Source organism: Euprymna scolopes, chromosome 37 (genome assembly GCF_053919585.1).
Source record: "Euprymna scolopes isolate OS-2025 chromosome 37, ASM5391958v1, whole genome shotgun sequence".
Taxonomy (NCBI): Eukaryota; Metazoa; Mollusca; class Cephalopoda; order Sepiida; family Sepiolidae; genus Euprymna; species Euprymna scolopes.
The window spans coordinates 84,136,890-84,151,530 of NC_136518.1; the positions used below are offsets into that span (position 1 = coordinate 84,136,890).

General features: G+C 36.1%; 2 protein-coding genes and 1 long non-coding RNA gene across 52 annotated transcripts in view; 1 reads left to right on the forward strand and 2 right to left on the reverse strand.

The window, feature by feature from the left end:
• LOC145261258 (uncharacterized) overlaps positions 1–14,641 on the reverse strand; it is a 652,396-nt gene that overhangs the window by 634,618 nt on the left and 3,137 nt on the right. The gene's annotated exons all lie outside the window — the stretch shown is intronic.
• Positions 1–14,641, forward strand: part of LOC145261262 (uncharacterized) — a 149,891-nt gene that overhangs the window by 58,384 nt on the left and 76,866 nt on the right. The window lies entirely within an intron of this gene.
• LOC145260996 (uncharacterized) lies at positions 6,475–10,865 on the reverse strand (the record flags this gene model as incomplete). Its single annotated transcript, XM_080119125.1, has 2 exons — positions 6,475–9,289; positions 10,125–10,865. Coding segments are annotated over 2 exons (1,272 nt in total), but the record flags the coding sequence as incomplete, so codon positions are not given.

Consider the following 14,641-nt stretch of genomic DNA (forward strand, 5'->3'; position numbering starts at 1 on the left):
ACAAATAAACACAATAAAGATTCATGAAAATTAATCTATTTATGTATATGTATATAAATAAATGCACACACACACACACACACGCACACACACACACACACACACACACACACACATATATATATATATATATATATATATATATATATATATATACACACGAGGGGCGTGCAATAAGTAATGCCCCTGACCCACTTCCAGTTGTCTGATCTAGCTGAAATTTTGCATGTGCAATGATTTATATCTCTACGGGTTATGTGGCAAATTACAGCTCTGAACTAATTGTGGTTTCTGTTTTAAAGGTGTTTGAGTCAGGTGTGAAATGGAGCCTGTTGAATGTCGAGAAGTGATCCGGGTTTTGTATTTGAAAGGACGCACACCACAGGAGACTTTTGATGAAATGAAAGAAACTTATGGTGATAACGCCCCATCATATGACCTTGTAAAATGCTGGCATCGTGAATTCAAACATGGCCGGAAGTCTGTGGAAACAGCTCCCAGACCTGGTCGCTCCCCTTCTGCCATTGATGAGGTATCTGTCCGTCAAGTTGAGGCTGCCATTTTGGAAGATCGGCGCATTACTATTCACCAAATAGCCCAAGATGTCAAGATTAGTACAGGGTCTGTGGAAACTATCATTCATGATCATTTGCATATGCATAAGGTGTCTGCCAGATGGATTTCCAGGTTGCTCACACCATTCCAGAAGCGAGAACGAGTCGAGTGCCCGAGGATGAATTTGGAGATGTGCCAAGAAGATGAGTCAAAGTTTTTCAAAAGACTGATTACACAGGATGAAACCTGGGTCCATCACTATGATCCAGAGACCAAATCCCAGTCAATGCAGAGGAAGCACTTGGACTCACCACCTCCAAAGAAGGCAAGGGTGCATTCCTCCACTAGCAAGGTCATGCTCACAGTCTTCTGGGACCAGGACGGAGTAGTGATGACAGATTTCCTGGCAAAGGGTACCACAATTACAGGAGCCTATTATGCTTCACTTCTGAGGAAATTAACGGAAGCTATCAAAATCAAGAGGCGGGGCAAGATCAGCAAAGGCACCCTCCTCCTGCAGGACAACGCTCCGGTTCACAACTCGCATGTCACCAGATCAGAAGCACGGGCGTGTGGTTATGAAATCCTTCCCCATCCTCCCTACTCTCCTAACCTTGCACCCTCTGACTTTCACCTCTTCCCAGTCATGAAGTTGTTTTTGAAAGGAAAGCGTTTCCCAGATGATGCAGCCTTGATTTCTGAAATCACATGGTGGTTGGAGGGCCAACCTGGGGTGTTCTACAAAAACGGTCTCCAGAGCTCTCATCAACGGATGGGAGAAATGCATAACTCTGGGTGGTTTCTATGTAGAGGAAGACTAATAACTGTGCCAAGTTTCGTTGCTCTACTGCTATGGGAAGTGGGTCAGGGGCATTACTTATTGCATGCCCCTCGTATCATTGACTATAACAAATTTAAGTCACAAGCCGTAGTAATAAAAAAACAATTTTTTTTTTTTTTACACAGTGGTCACCACTTATCAAGGCCCGGAAACCACTCAGGGATAAGGGTTATTGCAAATACAGTACGTTAGTGTGGAGATTTGATGAAGTGTTTACTTAAGGGGGCGGTTCATTAGGAATTTGTTAACGTTGGACTTGAATACATCCAAGTTGTAGTCCTGTGGGAAGCAGGCAGACGGAACAGAGTTCCACAGGCGTGCAGTTCTAAGAAAGAAGCTTTGTTCATGGAATCCACGTTTTGATTTAGGCACAGATAAAGAGTGGGGGAAATTTTTCGCAGTGGATTCGGCTAGACAGGTGTTTTTCGTGAAAGATTGGCGAGGGGGGGCCAGAGATTGGAGTTCAGACGAGAACCTGCCATGGAAATAACGATAAAACAAGGATAGGCTCGCAGCGTCTCTTCTGTGGGAGAGAGGTTGCAGGGTAGAGAAAAGGGCATCCCCCACTAAGCCACGAAGTCTATTTTGTACTCTGTCAAGGCAGGATAGGCTGTTTTTAGAAGCTCCTGCCCAGATATGGCAGCAGTACTCCATCCTTGGACGTACTCGGCTTTTATATAGATAGAGAATTGCATCAGTAGTGAGATATCTTCCGGAGCGGTAGAAGGATTCCACCATCCTCCCAGCGACCCCGGCAAAAGACCTGATGTACGTGTTCCATTTCAGATCAGGAGTAAAGGTAAAACCCAGAGGCTTGTCAAAACACGGCGCCTCTCTCAGACGAGAGCCATCCATCCCAATTGATGCCAGATGGGGATCAGAGCGTTGATGATGTAAGGATAGGAGTTTGGTTTTAGATGCATTAAAGGTAACCAGCCACGTCTTCCCCCACTTAACCACGCGCTCGAGATCAGAGGAGAGAGAATCAGAAAGAACTTTGTCATTTACAGCCTTTGATGTGTTGCCGTAGATGGTCGTGTCATCAGCATAGATGTCAACGAATGATTAAAGTTAATGTTTAGGGAGGTCATTGATGTAGATCAGGAAGAGAGTTGGGCGCAGGATTGACCCCTGAGGGACTCCAGCATTAATACTGCAGGCCTCTGATTTTTGTCCATCGACCACTGCTCTTATGAGCCTATCGGAGAACTTGTTTATGTTGGACTTGAAAGCAACCATTTTTTTTTTTTTTTACATAGGCGTCACCACTTATCAAGGCCGGTAGGCCACTCAAGGATAAGTGTTAAAGAGTGTAGAGTAGTCAAAAGGACAATATAGTAATCGATAGTAATGGAAGTTCGGTAAATTTGTTGACTTAAGTGGAACGGCTCATCAGAAACTTGTTCCCGTTGGACTTGAAGACAACCATATTATAGAAAGCTGGAAAGCAGGAAAACGGAAGACAATTCCACAGGCGTGCAGTTCTAAGAAAAAAGCTTTGATCATGGAATCTATGTATAGGTTTAGGCACAGATAAAGAGTGGGGAAAATTATTGATAATGTTTTCAGCTAGTCTAGTGTTTCTTGTGAAATTTTGGCGAGGAGGGACCATAGATTGAAGCTCAGTTGAACACTTTCCATGAAAATAACGATAAAGCAGAGACAAACTCGCAACATCTCTTCTGTGAGACAGAGGTTGCAACGAAGAGAAAAGGACATCTCCCACCAGGCCATGAAGTCTATTTTGAACCCTATCAAGGCAGGACAAGTCTTTTCTAGCAGCTCCTGTCCATATGTGGCAACAGTATTCCATCCTTGGACGTATCTGGCTCTTATATAGATAGAGAATTGTATCAGCAGTGAGATATCTACTGGATCGAAAGAAGGATCCGACCATTTTTCCAGCGGACTCGGCAACAGACTTGATGTACGTATTCCATTTAAGATCAGGAGTAAAGGTCAAGTCCAGAAGCCTGTCAAAACTTGAGGCCTCCCCAAGACGAGAGCCATTCATTTTAATTGATGCCAGATGCGGATCAGAACATTGATGATGTAAAGATAGAAGCTTGGTTTTAGATGCATTAAAAGTAACCAGCCACTCCTTTCCCCATTGTACAACGTGATCAAGATCAGAGGAGAGAGAATCGGAGAGAACTTGGTCGTTTACTGTCTTAGATGTGCTACCATAGATGGTAGTGTCGTCAGCAAAAATGTCTACGAATGATGTAAGGATGTGATTTGGAAGATCATTAATGTAGATCAGGAAAAGAGTTGGGCCCAGGATGGACCCCTGAGGGACTCCAGCATTTATACTGTGAGCTTCTGATTTTTGCCTATCAACTACTACTCTTATGAACCTATCAGAGAGAAATGATTTAACAATTGAGAAGACATTTCCAGCTATACCATAGCTGGAGATCTTCTGAAGTAAACCTTTATGCCATACCCTATCAAAGGCCTTTGATATGTCAAGAGCAATTGCCCTAGAAAGGTTGCCTCTGTCGAGAGATTCAATTATTAAAGCAAGAAAACGGAAGACAGTTCCACAGGCGTGCACTTCTAAGAAAGAAGTTTTGTTCATGGAATCTACGTTTCAAAATGAACAGTTATTTGTTTATTTTCTCATCACATTTAACTAAACATAAATTTTCCCTCAAACCCATGTTTTTTTGTTTTTTTTTTTTGTTTTTTTTTTGCTTGTTAAATATGATTTCTTTGAGACAGCTATAGAATTACCTGGGCTTCATAATCAACGAAGTATGGGCCAATTTTGAAATGACCGTTTCTCTGTTGACTAGGAACGGTTGAAATGTCCTGTGCAGTTCTAGGAGGTTCACCTCGATAGACCGTTGCCTTGGATGTGGTTAATTTATTACTTATTGCCTGAGGCGCTGCTACTGAAGAATGCCGACAGGGCTGCGCAGGCAATTTTTTTAATAGGCCAGGGTGCTACTCGATTAGGAACACTGGGTTGACTCTTTCCCGCATTCCTGGGCTTGTGTCTCATCTTCTTGCGTTGGGAAAGAAGTAAATAACAACCAATCTTCAGTAGTAATAGATTTTGAAGATTCAAACCTTTGGCAATTTTTACTCGACATCACGTGACTAGGTGTTTGGAAGAAAATAAATACCTTTCACACTTGTACTAATGATCGTCTGCTTATTGCCCAGTATTCTCCTTTTATTAAAAGCAAAAAAAAATACAAAGGAATCTGCATGATGTACGTACTCGTTGATGAAACAAAACTATCACATTCCAAAAATCACATAAACTGATAAAGTAGTTTTATTTTTGAATAAGAAAAAGAAAATTATGAGTATCCGAGGAGTGACTTTCTCGCCTGGCAGTATGAAAAAAAAAACCCTCCAGAAACAAAGGTAAATAACTCAACAATAATTCATCCTTTATATTGTATGACTACGAATTCCCATTAATCGCTTTAAAATGATTTTCTTGATACAAATAAAACTACTTGATCAATTTACGTGGTTTTCGGAATGTGATATTTTCGTTTTGTACGTAAATCGTACAGATGTTTATTTATTTATTTATTTATTTATTTGATATAGAGAGAATTCTTTACAAGAACCGATAGTTCTACTAGTCCGACAAAAAAGAATGAAAAAATCCTTAACGAAACCTGAACACGAAACACCAGTAATTAAAGTGGAGTAAAAGTACGCGCGTTCGTGTATATTTTATTTTGATTTATAACCTTTAACCCCTCCTCCCCTTATACAATAACCTTCTTATTTAATAAATTAAAACACATGTATCACAGAGAAAGTCGGCCAATTTCTCCGTTCCCACGTTTTATTGTTTAATAATTTATTTTTAACCGATTATGAAAATTATTTATACGTCTGTATTATTATTTTTCACTCACTAGAAGTTCTCACACAGGCCACCACCAGCGATCACTCATTTGCAATAACCTGTGGTATTTCCTGGAGTCTGAGCGACAACAAGTCTTCCCAGATTTCCAGTACTCCCCGCCTCTTTCGATAGCCATCGTAGATGATTTCATGTTATCACAAAAGTCGTTTACCTTTGATTTTTCGCTGGCGAAGACCATTGGTATTTCCTGGGGTTTAGATGGCAAAAAGCTTCCACCAAACTCCAATGCTCTCCCCACTTTTCCAATGGAGGTTTTATTTGTGCATTTCCTCCTCGGTTTCCCCGGACCTTTCACAACTTTTTGTGTGGCGCCATCCGCTACTTTTCTTTTTTTTCTTTTTTAATTTTTTTTTTTTTTTTTTTTTTTTTGAAGTGGGGGCATAGTTAACTTAACATTTTGCAATCTTGTTTTGTTTTTAGTTCCCTATGGTCGTATTCTTTTTTGTTTGTTTATTTGCTTGTTTGTTTTGTTTTATTTCTTTTACGGTATTCAAGTTGCTAGCTCGTGTTCGCTAGGTACGGGCAAAATGAATAATCGATGCTCAAAATGTATAAAGATTTTGACCCCTTCCTTTAGTTAAAAATTCACAAAAAATAGGGAAATTAACCAATTTTAATTAAATTTTCAGTATTTATCAAATAATGATCACGTAATATAGTGAGCCTATTACTTTTTATTATTTAAATCGTAGTGGGAATGTATTATTTTGTTTTTGTGGTTCAACCTTGGATCATTCATTCCGGTACATTTGATTCGTGGATGCATCTTATCAGGTGCTGGAACTAGCCTTTCATGTAGTGTTGTGAATTTTTTAAACCAATAAGCATGTATTACGTCCTAACCTGGTGCTCTCCAGTTGGCTATTTTTCGAAAAGCTGTCTTGAAGATTTCCTTGCTTATTTCATTCTCTGTTCCTTCTTAGATTTGCTGTGATTCTTCTTTCATTTCTTTCTACCATTCTGCATTTCTATTATGATCTTTTCGCTCTTACCATATTTGGCTCCAGTAGCGTTTTGTTTCTGTCGGGTCCGGTTGTTCTGTTTTTGTTTTTCTTCCATTTATATTTGAGTAGAATTAGCTTTCATTATTTTCAAAGGTCTTGTTTTGCTTAAACTTCTTCCTGTTTCTTGTTTTGTTTGAACTTCTTTCTGTTTCTTGGTTTGCTTGAACTTCTTTCTGTTTCTTGTTTTGTTTGAACTTCTTTCTGTTTCTTGGTTTGCTTGAACTTCTTTCTGTTTCTTGTTTTGCTTAAACTTCTTTCTGTTTCTTGTTTTGCTTGAACTTCTTTCTGTTTCTTGGTTTGCTTGAACTTCTTTCTGTTTCTTGTTTTGCTTAAACTTCTTTTTGTTTCTTGGTTTGCTTGAACTTCTTTCTGTTTCTTGGTTTGCTTGAACTTCCTTCTGTTTCTTGTTTTGCTTGAACTTCTTTCTGTTTCTTGGTTTGCTTGAACTTCTTTCTGTTTCTTGGTTTGCTTGAACTTCTTTCTGTTTCTTGTTTTGTTTGAACTTCTTTCTGTTTCTTGTTTTGCTTGAACTTCTTTCTGTTTCGTGTTTTGTTTGAACTTCTTTCTGTTTCGTGTTTTGCTTGAACTTCTTTCTGTTTCTTGGTTTGCTTGAACTTCTTTCTGTTTCTTGTTTTGTTTGAACTTCTTTCTGTTTCTTGTTTTGCTTGAACTTCTTTCTGTTTCTTGGTTTGCTTGAACTTCTTTCTGTTTCTTGTTTTGCTTAAACTTCTTTTTGTTTCTTGGTTTGCTTGAACTTCTTTCTGTTTCTTGGTTTGTTTGAACTTCTTTCAGTTTCTTGTTTTGCTTGAACTTCTTTCTGTTTCTTGGTTTCCTTGAACTTCTTTCTGTTTCTTTTTTTGCTTAAACTTCTTTTTGTTTCTTGGTTTGCTTGAACTTCTTTCTGTTTCTTGGTTTGTTTGAACTTCTTTCTGTTTCTTGTTTTGCTTGAACTTCTTTCTGTTTCTTGGTTTGCTTGAACTTCTTTCTGTTTCTTGTTTTGCTTAAACTTCTTTTTTTTCTTGGTTTGCTTGAACTTCTTTCTGTTTCTTGGTTTGTTTGAACTTCTTTCTGTTTCTTGTTTTGTTTGAACTTCTTTCTGTTTCTTGTTTGGCTTGAACTTCTTTCTGTTTCTTGGTTTGCTTGAACTTCTTTCTGTTTCTTGTTTTGCTTAAACTTCTTTTTGTTTCTTGGTTTGCTTGAACTTCTTTCTGTTTCTTCGTTTACTCGAACTTCTTTCTGTTTCTTGGTTTGCTTGAACTTCTTTCTGTTTCTTGTTTTGCTTAAACTTCTTTCTGTTTCTTGTTTTGTTTGACCTTCTTTTTGTTTCTTGGTTTGGCTTGAACTTCTTTCTGTTTCTTGGTTTGCTTGAACTTCTTTCTGTTTTCTGGTTTGCTTGAACTTCTTTTTGTTTCCTGGTTTGCTTGAACTTCTTTTTGTTTCTTTTTTTGCTTGAACTTCTTTCTGTTCCTTGTTTTGCTTCAACTTCTTTCTGTTTCTTGTTTTGCTTTAACTTCTTTCTGTTTCTTGGTTTGCTTGAACTTTTTTCTGTTTCTTGGTTTGCTTGAACTTCTTTCTGTTTCTTGTTTTGTTTGAACTTCTTTCTGTTTCTTGTTTTGCTTGAACTTCTTTCTGTTTCTTGTTTTACTTGAACTTCTTTCTGTTTTCTGGTTTGCTTGAACTTCTTTCTGTTTCTTGTTTTGTTTGAACTTCTTTCTGTTTCTTGTTTTGCTTGAACTTCTCTCTGTTTCTTGGTTTGCTTGAACTTTTTTCTGTTTTCTGGTTTGCTTGAACTTCTTTCTGTTTCTTGGTTTTACTTGAACTTCTTTCTGTTTTCTGGTTTGCTCGAACTTCTTTCTGTTTCTTGGTTTCCTTGAACTTCTTTCTGTTTCTTGGTTTGCTTGAACTTCTTTCTGTTTCTTGTTTTGCTTTAACTTCTTTCTGTTTCTTGGTTTGCTTGAACTTCTTTCTGTTTTCTGGTTTGCTTGAACTTCTTTCTGTTTCTTGTTTTGTTTGAACTTCTTTCTGTTTCTTGTTTTGCTTACACTTCTTTCTGTTTCTTGTTTTGCTTGAACTTCTTTCTGTTTCTTGTTTTGCTTTAACTTCTTTCTGTTTCTTGGTTTGCTTGAACTTCTTTCTGTTTTCTGGTTTGCTTGAACTTCTTTCTGTTTCTTGTTTTGTTTTAACTTCTTTCTGTTTCTTGTTTTGCTTGAACTTCTTTCTGTTTCTTGGTTTTACTTGAACTTCTTTCTGTTTTCTAGTTTGCTTGAACTTCTTTCTGTTTCCTGGTTTTCTTTAACTTCTTTCTGTTTCTTGTTTTGTTTTAACTTCTTTCTGTTTCTTGTTTTGCTTTAACTTCTTTCTGTTTCTTGTTTTGTTTGAACTTCTTTCTGTTTCTTGTTTTGCTTCAACTTCTTTCTGTTCCTTGTTTTGCTTGAACTTCTTTCTGTTTCTTGTTTTGCTTTAACTTCTTTCTGTTTCTTGGTTTGCTTGAACTTCTTTCTGTTTTCTGGTTTGCTTGAACTTCTTTCTGTTTCTTGTTTTGTTTGAACTTCTTTCTGTTTCTTGTTTTGCTTGAACTTCTTTCTGTTTCTTGGTTTTCTTGAACTTCTTTCTGTTTTCTAGTTTGCTTGAACTTCTTTCTGTTTCCTGGTTTTCTTTAACTTCTTTCTGTTTCTTGTTTTGTTTTAACTTCTTTCTGTTTCTTGTTTTGCTGGAACTTCTTTCTGTTTCTTGTTTTGTTTGAACTTCTTTCTGTTTCTTGTTTTGCTTCAACTTCTTTCTGTTTCTTGTTTTGTTTGAACTTCTTTCTGTTTCTTGTTTTGCTTCAACTTCTTTCTGTTTCTTGGTTTTCTTGAACTTCTTTCTGTTTTCTAGTTTGCTTGAACTTCTTTCTGTTTCCTGGTTTTCTTTAACTTCTTTCTGTTTCTTGTTTTGCTTTAACTTCTTTCTGTTTCTTGGTTTGCTTGAACTTCTTTCTGTTTTCTGGTTTGCTTAAACTTCTTTCTGTTTCTTGTTTTGTTTGAACTTCTTTCTGTTTCTTGGTTTGCTTGAACTTCCTTCTGTTTCTTGTTTTGCTTGAACTTCTTTCTGTTTCTTGGTTTGCTTGAACTTCTTTCTGTTTCTTGGTTTGCTTGAACTTCTTTCTGTTTCTTGTTTTGTTTGAACTTCTTTCTGTTTCTTGTTTTGCTTGAACTTCTTTCTGTTTCGTGTTTTGTTTGAACTTCTTTCTGTTTCGTGTTTTGCTTGAACTTCTTTCTGTTTCTTGGTTTGCTTGAACTTCTTTCTGTTTCTTGTTTTGTTTGAACTTCTTTCTGTTTCTTGTTTTGCTTGAACTTCTTTCTGTTTCTTGGTTTGCTTGGACTTCTTTCTGTTTCTTGTTTTGCTTAAACTTCTTTTTGTTTCTTGGTTTGCTTGAACTTCTTTCTGTTTCTTGGTTTGTTTGAACTTCTTTCAGTTTCTTGTTTTGCTTGAACTTCTTTCTGTTTCTTGGTTTGCTTGAACTTCTTTCTGTTTCTTTTTTTGCTTAAACTTCTTTTTGTTTCTTGATTTGCTTGAACTTCTTTCTGTTTCTTGTTTTGTTTGAACTTCTTTCTGTTTATTGTTTTGCTTGAACTTCTTTCTGTTTCTTGGTTTGCTTGAACTTCTTTCTGTTTCTTGTTTTGCTTAAACTTCTTTCTGTTCCTTGGTTTGCTTGAACTTCTTTCTGTTTCTTGTTTTGTTTGAACTTCTTTCTGTTTCTTGGTTTGCTTGAACTTCTTTCTGTTTCTTTTTTTGCTTAAACTTCTTTCTGTTTCTTGGTTTGCTTGAACTTCTTTCTGTTTCTTGTTTTGTTTGAACTTCTTTCAGTTTCTTGTTTTGCTTGAACTTCTTTCTGTTTCTTGGTTTGCTTGAACTTCTTTCTGTTTCTTGTTTTGCTTAAACTTCTGTTTGTTTCTTGGTTTGCTTGAACTTCTTTCTGTTTCTTGGTTTGTTTGAACTTCTTTCTGTTTCTTGTTTTGTTTGAACTTCTTTCTGTTTCTTGTTTGGCTTTAACTTCTTTCTGTTTCTTGGTTTGCTTGAACTTCTTTCTGTTTCTTGTTTTACTTGAACTTCTTTCTGTTTTCTGGTTTGCTTGAACTTCTTTCTGTTTCTTGTTTTGTTTGAACTTCTTTCTGTTTCTTGGTTTGCTTGAACTTCTTTCTGTTTCTTGTTTTGCTTGAACTTCTCTCTGTTTCTTGGTTTGCTTGAACTTCTTTCTGTTTTCTGGTTTGCTTGAACTTCTTTTTGTTTCTTTTTTTGCTTGAACTTCTTTCTGTTTCTTGTTTTGCTTGAACTTCTCTCTGTTTCTTTTTTTGCTTAAACTTCTTTCTGTTTCCTGGTTTGCTTGAACTTCTTTTTGTTTCTTTTTTTGCTTGAACTTCTTTCTGTTTCTTGTTTTGCTTGAACTTCTTTCTGTTTCTTGTTTTGCTTTAACTTCTTTCTGTTTCTTGGTTTGCTCGAACTTCTTTCTGTTTCTTGATTTGATTGAACTCCTTTCTGTTTCTTGTTTTGCTTGGTTGATATTTTTTATTTCTCTGTCTGTTTGTTTTTTACTTTAAACTTCATACTTACTGTCTTCGCACCTGCATAAATTTACTTCTTTAGGTCTGTAATGGTATATGTTGGGATGCATGTGAGGAGTTTGTTCACCTTATCTGTTTCAGCTTTTAGTTTCTTCCACTGTTGGTTCCTTATGAATCGAAGATTTGTTTTTTCCTCGTTCATAGGTTGCCTGATACTTTCTACTTCAGCTTCTTCATTCTCATTAAGTTTTATTATTTCATAGATCTGAGTCTCTATGTTTCTTTTATCCAAGTTTTGCAGTTCTTCTGCCTCTGGAGTTCCGTCGGGTTAGGGATCCATCGTGGGGCGTTTCTTCATTTGTTCCATCATTTGTGTTTTGTTTTATTTCATTCAGATCTAGAGTTGGACCCGAGCCTCTCTTGAGAATATGTTTCGCTTGGTCTGCAATTTTTTGTTCTGATGTATGGTAAATTATTTTGTATTATTTATTATTATTTTTATTATTATTGGCTCACAAGGAGCTTTCACACAGGCCATAAAGGATTTTTATTGAGAACAGCCTGTGATGTTTCCTGGGACCTGAGTGACAACAAGTCTCCCCAGATTTCCAGTATTCTCCATCTCTTTCAATAACATTTGTAAATTAATTTGCATTATCGCAACAGCCGCTTACCATTGATTTCTCGCTATCAGTGGCCATTGGTCTCCACTGGAGTTTGAGTGGCAATAACCGTCCCCAAGGTACCAGTTCTCTTGGCATTTGTCCAGCGGCAGTCTGGTTAGCGCTCTCTCCTCGGTATTTCCATTTTCCTTGAGCCTTCATGACTATTTGGCATTATTCTTTGGGGGACGATGATTGAGCAATAGAAATGGGATGGAGAGCTTATAGAGATGCAACTTCAATGTTCTTGGTTCCATGTAACGTTTCATGTTTTGTCTCTGTAGTAACTTGTTTTGCGTTCGCAGTGGCTCATGTATTAGTCTCCGCATTCCAGTGTTTTCCTTAATATTTCAGCTGTTTTCATTATTGTTATTACTTGTATCTTTCCAGGTATTCCTCTGATTCCAATTTCTCCCATTCTCCTGTTAAAGTTTTTTGAAATTGTTCCTAGTGCTCCTACTATTATAAGTACAATCTTAATTTTCTTTTTCATCATTCATATCCCTTCCAGCTTTCTGGCTAGCTCTGTATATTTGCTCCGTTTCCCCTTTTCTTTGATATTTATCCTGTGGTCAGCTGGGGTAGCAAAGTCTAAGATTTGGCAGAACTTTTCTTTCTTGTTAATTATCCGTTTGTATGTCCATGTCCCATAGGATTTTGTGATTCTTCTTCTTCTTCTTCTTCTTCTTCTTCTTCTTATTATTATTATTATTATTATTATTATTATTATTATTATTATTATAGGCTATGCGCCATTTTCAAATGAGAAAATAATGTTTGGAAGCATGGTCTCTTAATGTACGGAGATTACGTCTGGGTGATCGAAAAAGCAGAATAAAAAAATCAAAATTATAATCTTGATGATGACATAGGTTATTGGTGTAAGTAGACGCTATGTTTAAAATGCGACTGTGATTGTGTTGATAATTTAAAGGTTGAACGAAAATATAACCTTTTTATTGACTGTATTTTAAAATATATGTGATTTTAGGAATGTGGTAAATCATCGATTGAGAAAATCGGATAAAAACATTTGAACTAGATTTGAAACGAAAGTAAGCGCATGTTCCACCCTTTTTCTCCCTCCACTGGGGACTGACTGTGTAGGTGGGGTCAAGGGTACAAAAAATATGTCGGCATTCTACCACAATAATTTATAAGCATAAAAACTTTTAAAAATAAAAACAATAATAAAAAAATATATATATATATTTCTTCCACTTATAGGCAATGGTTGAACACACACCTGAAGGATGGAAATATTCATCCCGGAATATTATGCTATATGGAACTCCCACCGACATATGTTGACTTTCTGTTTCGATTCCTCAGTTTTGTTGCAACTTAAGAATTCAAATTTGTAGTTTGTTTGTAATTTCTTTTTTTTATCTAATTGTTTAATTATATTCATTTAAAAATTGAAAATTGTACTTTATATTTCGTAATATCATTTAATAAAGAAAAAGTAAAAAGAAAACACATAATAGAAGCCAGACATATAAGAAATGTCAAGTTAAATTGGCAGTTATTGTGTTAATGCGTCAAAGTTATCTGATGAGTCATTTGGCGTTGATGAAATGGTTTAAATTTTATAGGAAAGAATAAAGTAATTAATTGGCCGATTAATTGGTTAATCTCTAGATTATCGATTAATCGACAAAGTGGCCGATAAGGCTGATTACCGATTACCTGTTGATTAAGTAGTGCACTTGTTAGAAAAAATCAGAACAGCATCAGCACCGCTGGTTTCAAATCCAAACATAGAGGACCTATAATTGGTCTACTTTACCGGACTCTATTAAACCTCAGTTGATACATAAACAAAGGCTGAAGACGACAACAGACATTACATTTTGATCTTGGTCTGAAGACATGCTATGACAAGAGGATAGACATTTTCATAGAAAAATTCTACAAGGATTCAAATTTGGTTATAATTGATAGAATCGCAATATCTTCAGGCGATGTTCGATCAGCATCTACAGTATTTTGCATGAAACCGCAATAATCTATATATATATATATATATAGATATATATATATATATATATATATATATATAGATATAGATATAGATATAGATATACATGCATATATATACGTATATACATACATATATACATTTACATATATATATATACATACATATATACATACACACACACACACACACACATATATATATATATATATATATAGATAGATATAGATATATATATATATAGTTTAAAGAAGTCTTGAGTAAAAAAATGTAAAAATAAGAATAAAGAACGCAGTTTAATTAAATTCCCAGAAAAAAAACCCTAAATTTAACTAATCGCAGACTTAGATTTAACCTATCGTAGACTCTAACCACTGCGCCACGGGTCCTTGCGCTGGAAAATCAATCGTAAAAAGTGATATTCTCCTGAATGTTGAAGGTTCAGTCCTCAGTGCGGGCGACCGAAAAATACAATTGCGAATTACTTAGGACCTCTATCCAGTCATGGCTGACGGAACAAGAGCACGCTACCCCCGTGAAGTAAATAAAGGGCTCCGCTCGAAATTCCATCCAAGTTCCCGAATCCGACAGAAACATTCCTTAGTTCGACAAGATACACCTGAAGAAGGTCGGAGGTTATATCGACCGAAGTGAAAATCACACTTAAAATGAGAACAGTAGTTCGATGACTCCAAATAATTATAGCCGTTTGTTTAGAATGAGTCTTTTATGCATGAGTGATTGTTGAATATAATTAATTTTGTGCTTATTTTTGCATTAAATACTTTTAATCCCTGTTAACCTCGAACTGTGAATCAATAGGATAACATAGCACTTAGTTCGCCGCACCTTATCATAACAAACGTCCATACAAACGTTCAGCCTGGTCGGGTTGGTAGTTTCGGAGAAAACTTCTCGAGTAAATATGGTATTGTGGTGACTAATCCCTATTAATTCCTAAATCTGCATAAAACAGATACCATAATACATAGTTCGTTGCACCTTATCACAATAAAGGTCCATTCAGCTAGATCGGTCTAGTAGTTTCCAAGAAAAACAGAATGGACAGACATACAGATAGGCTAAGAAAAATGTAACATAGATGTTATTAAAGGCGAAAAGAAAGGAAAATTAAAGTTAAAAAAAGAATAACTCCCGG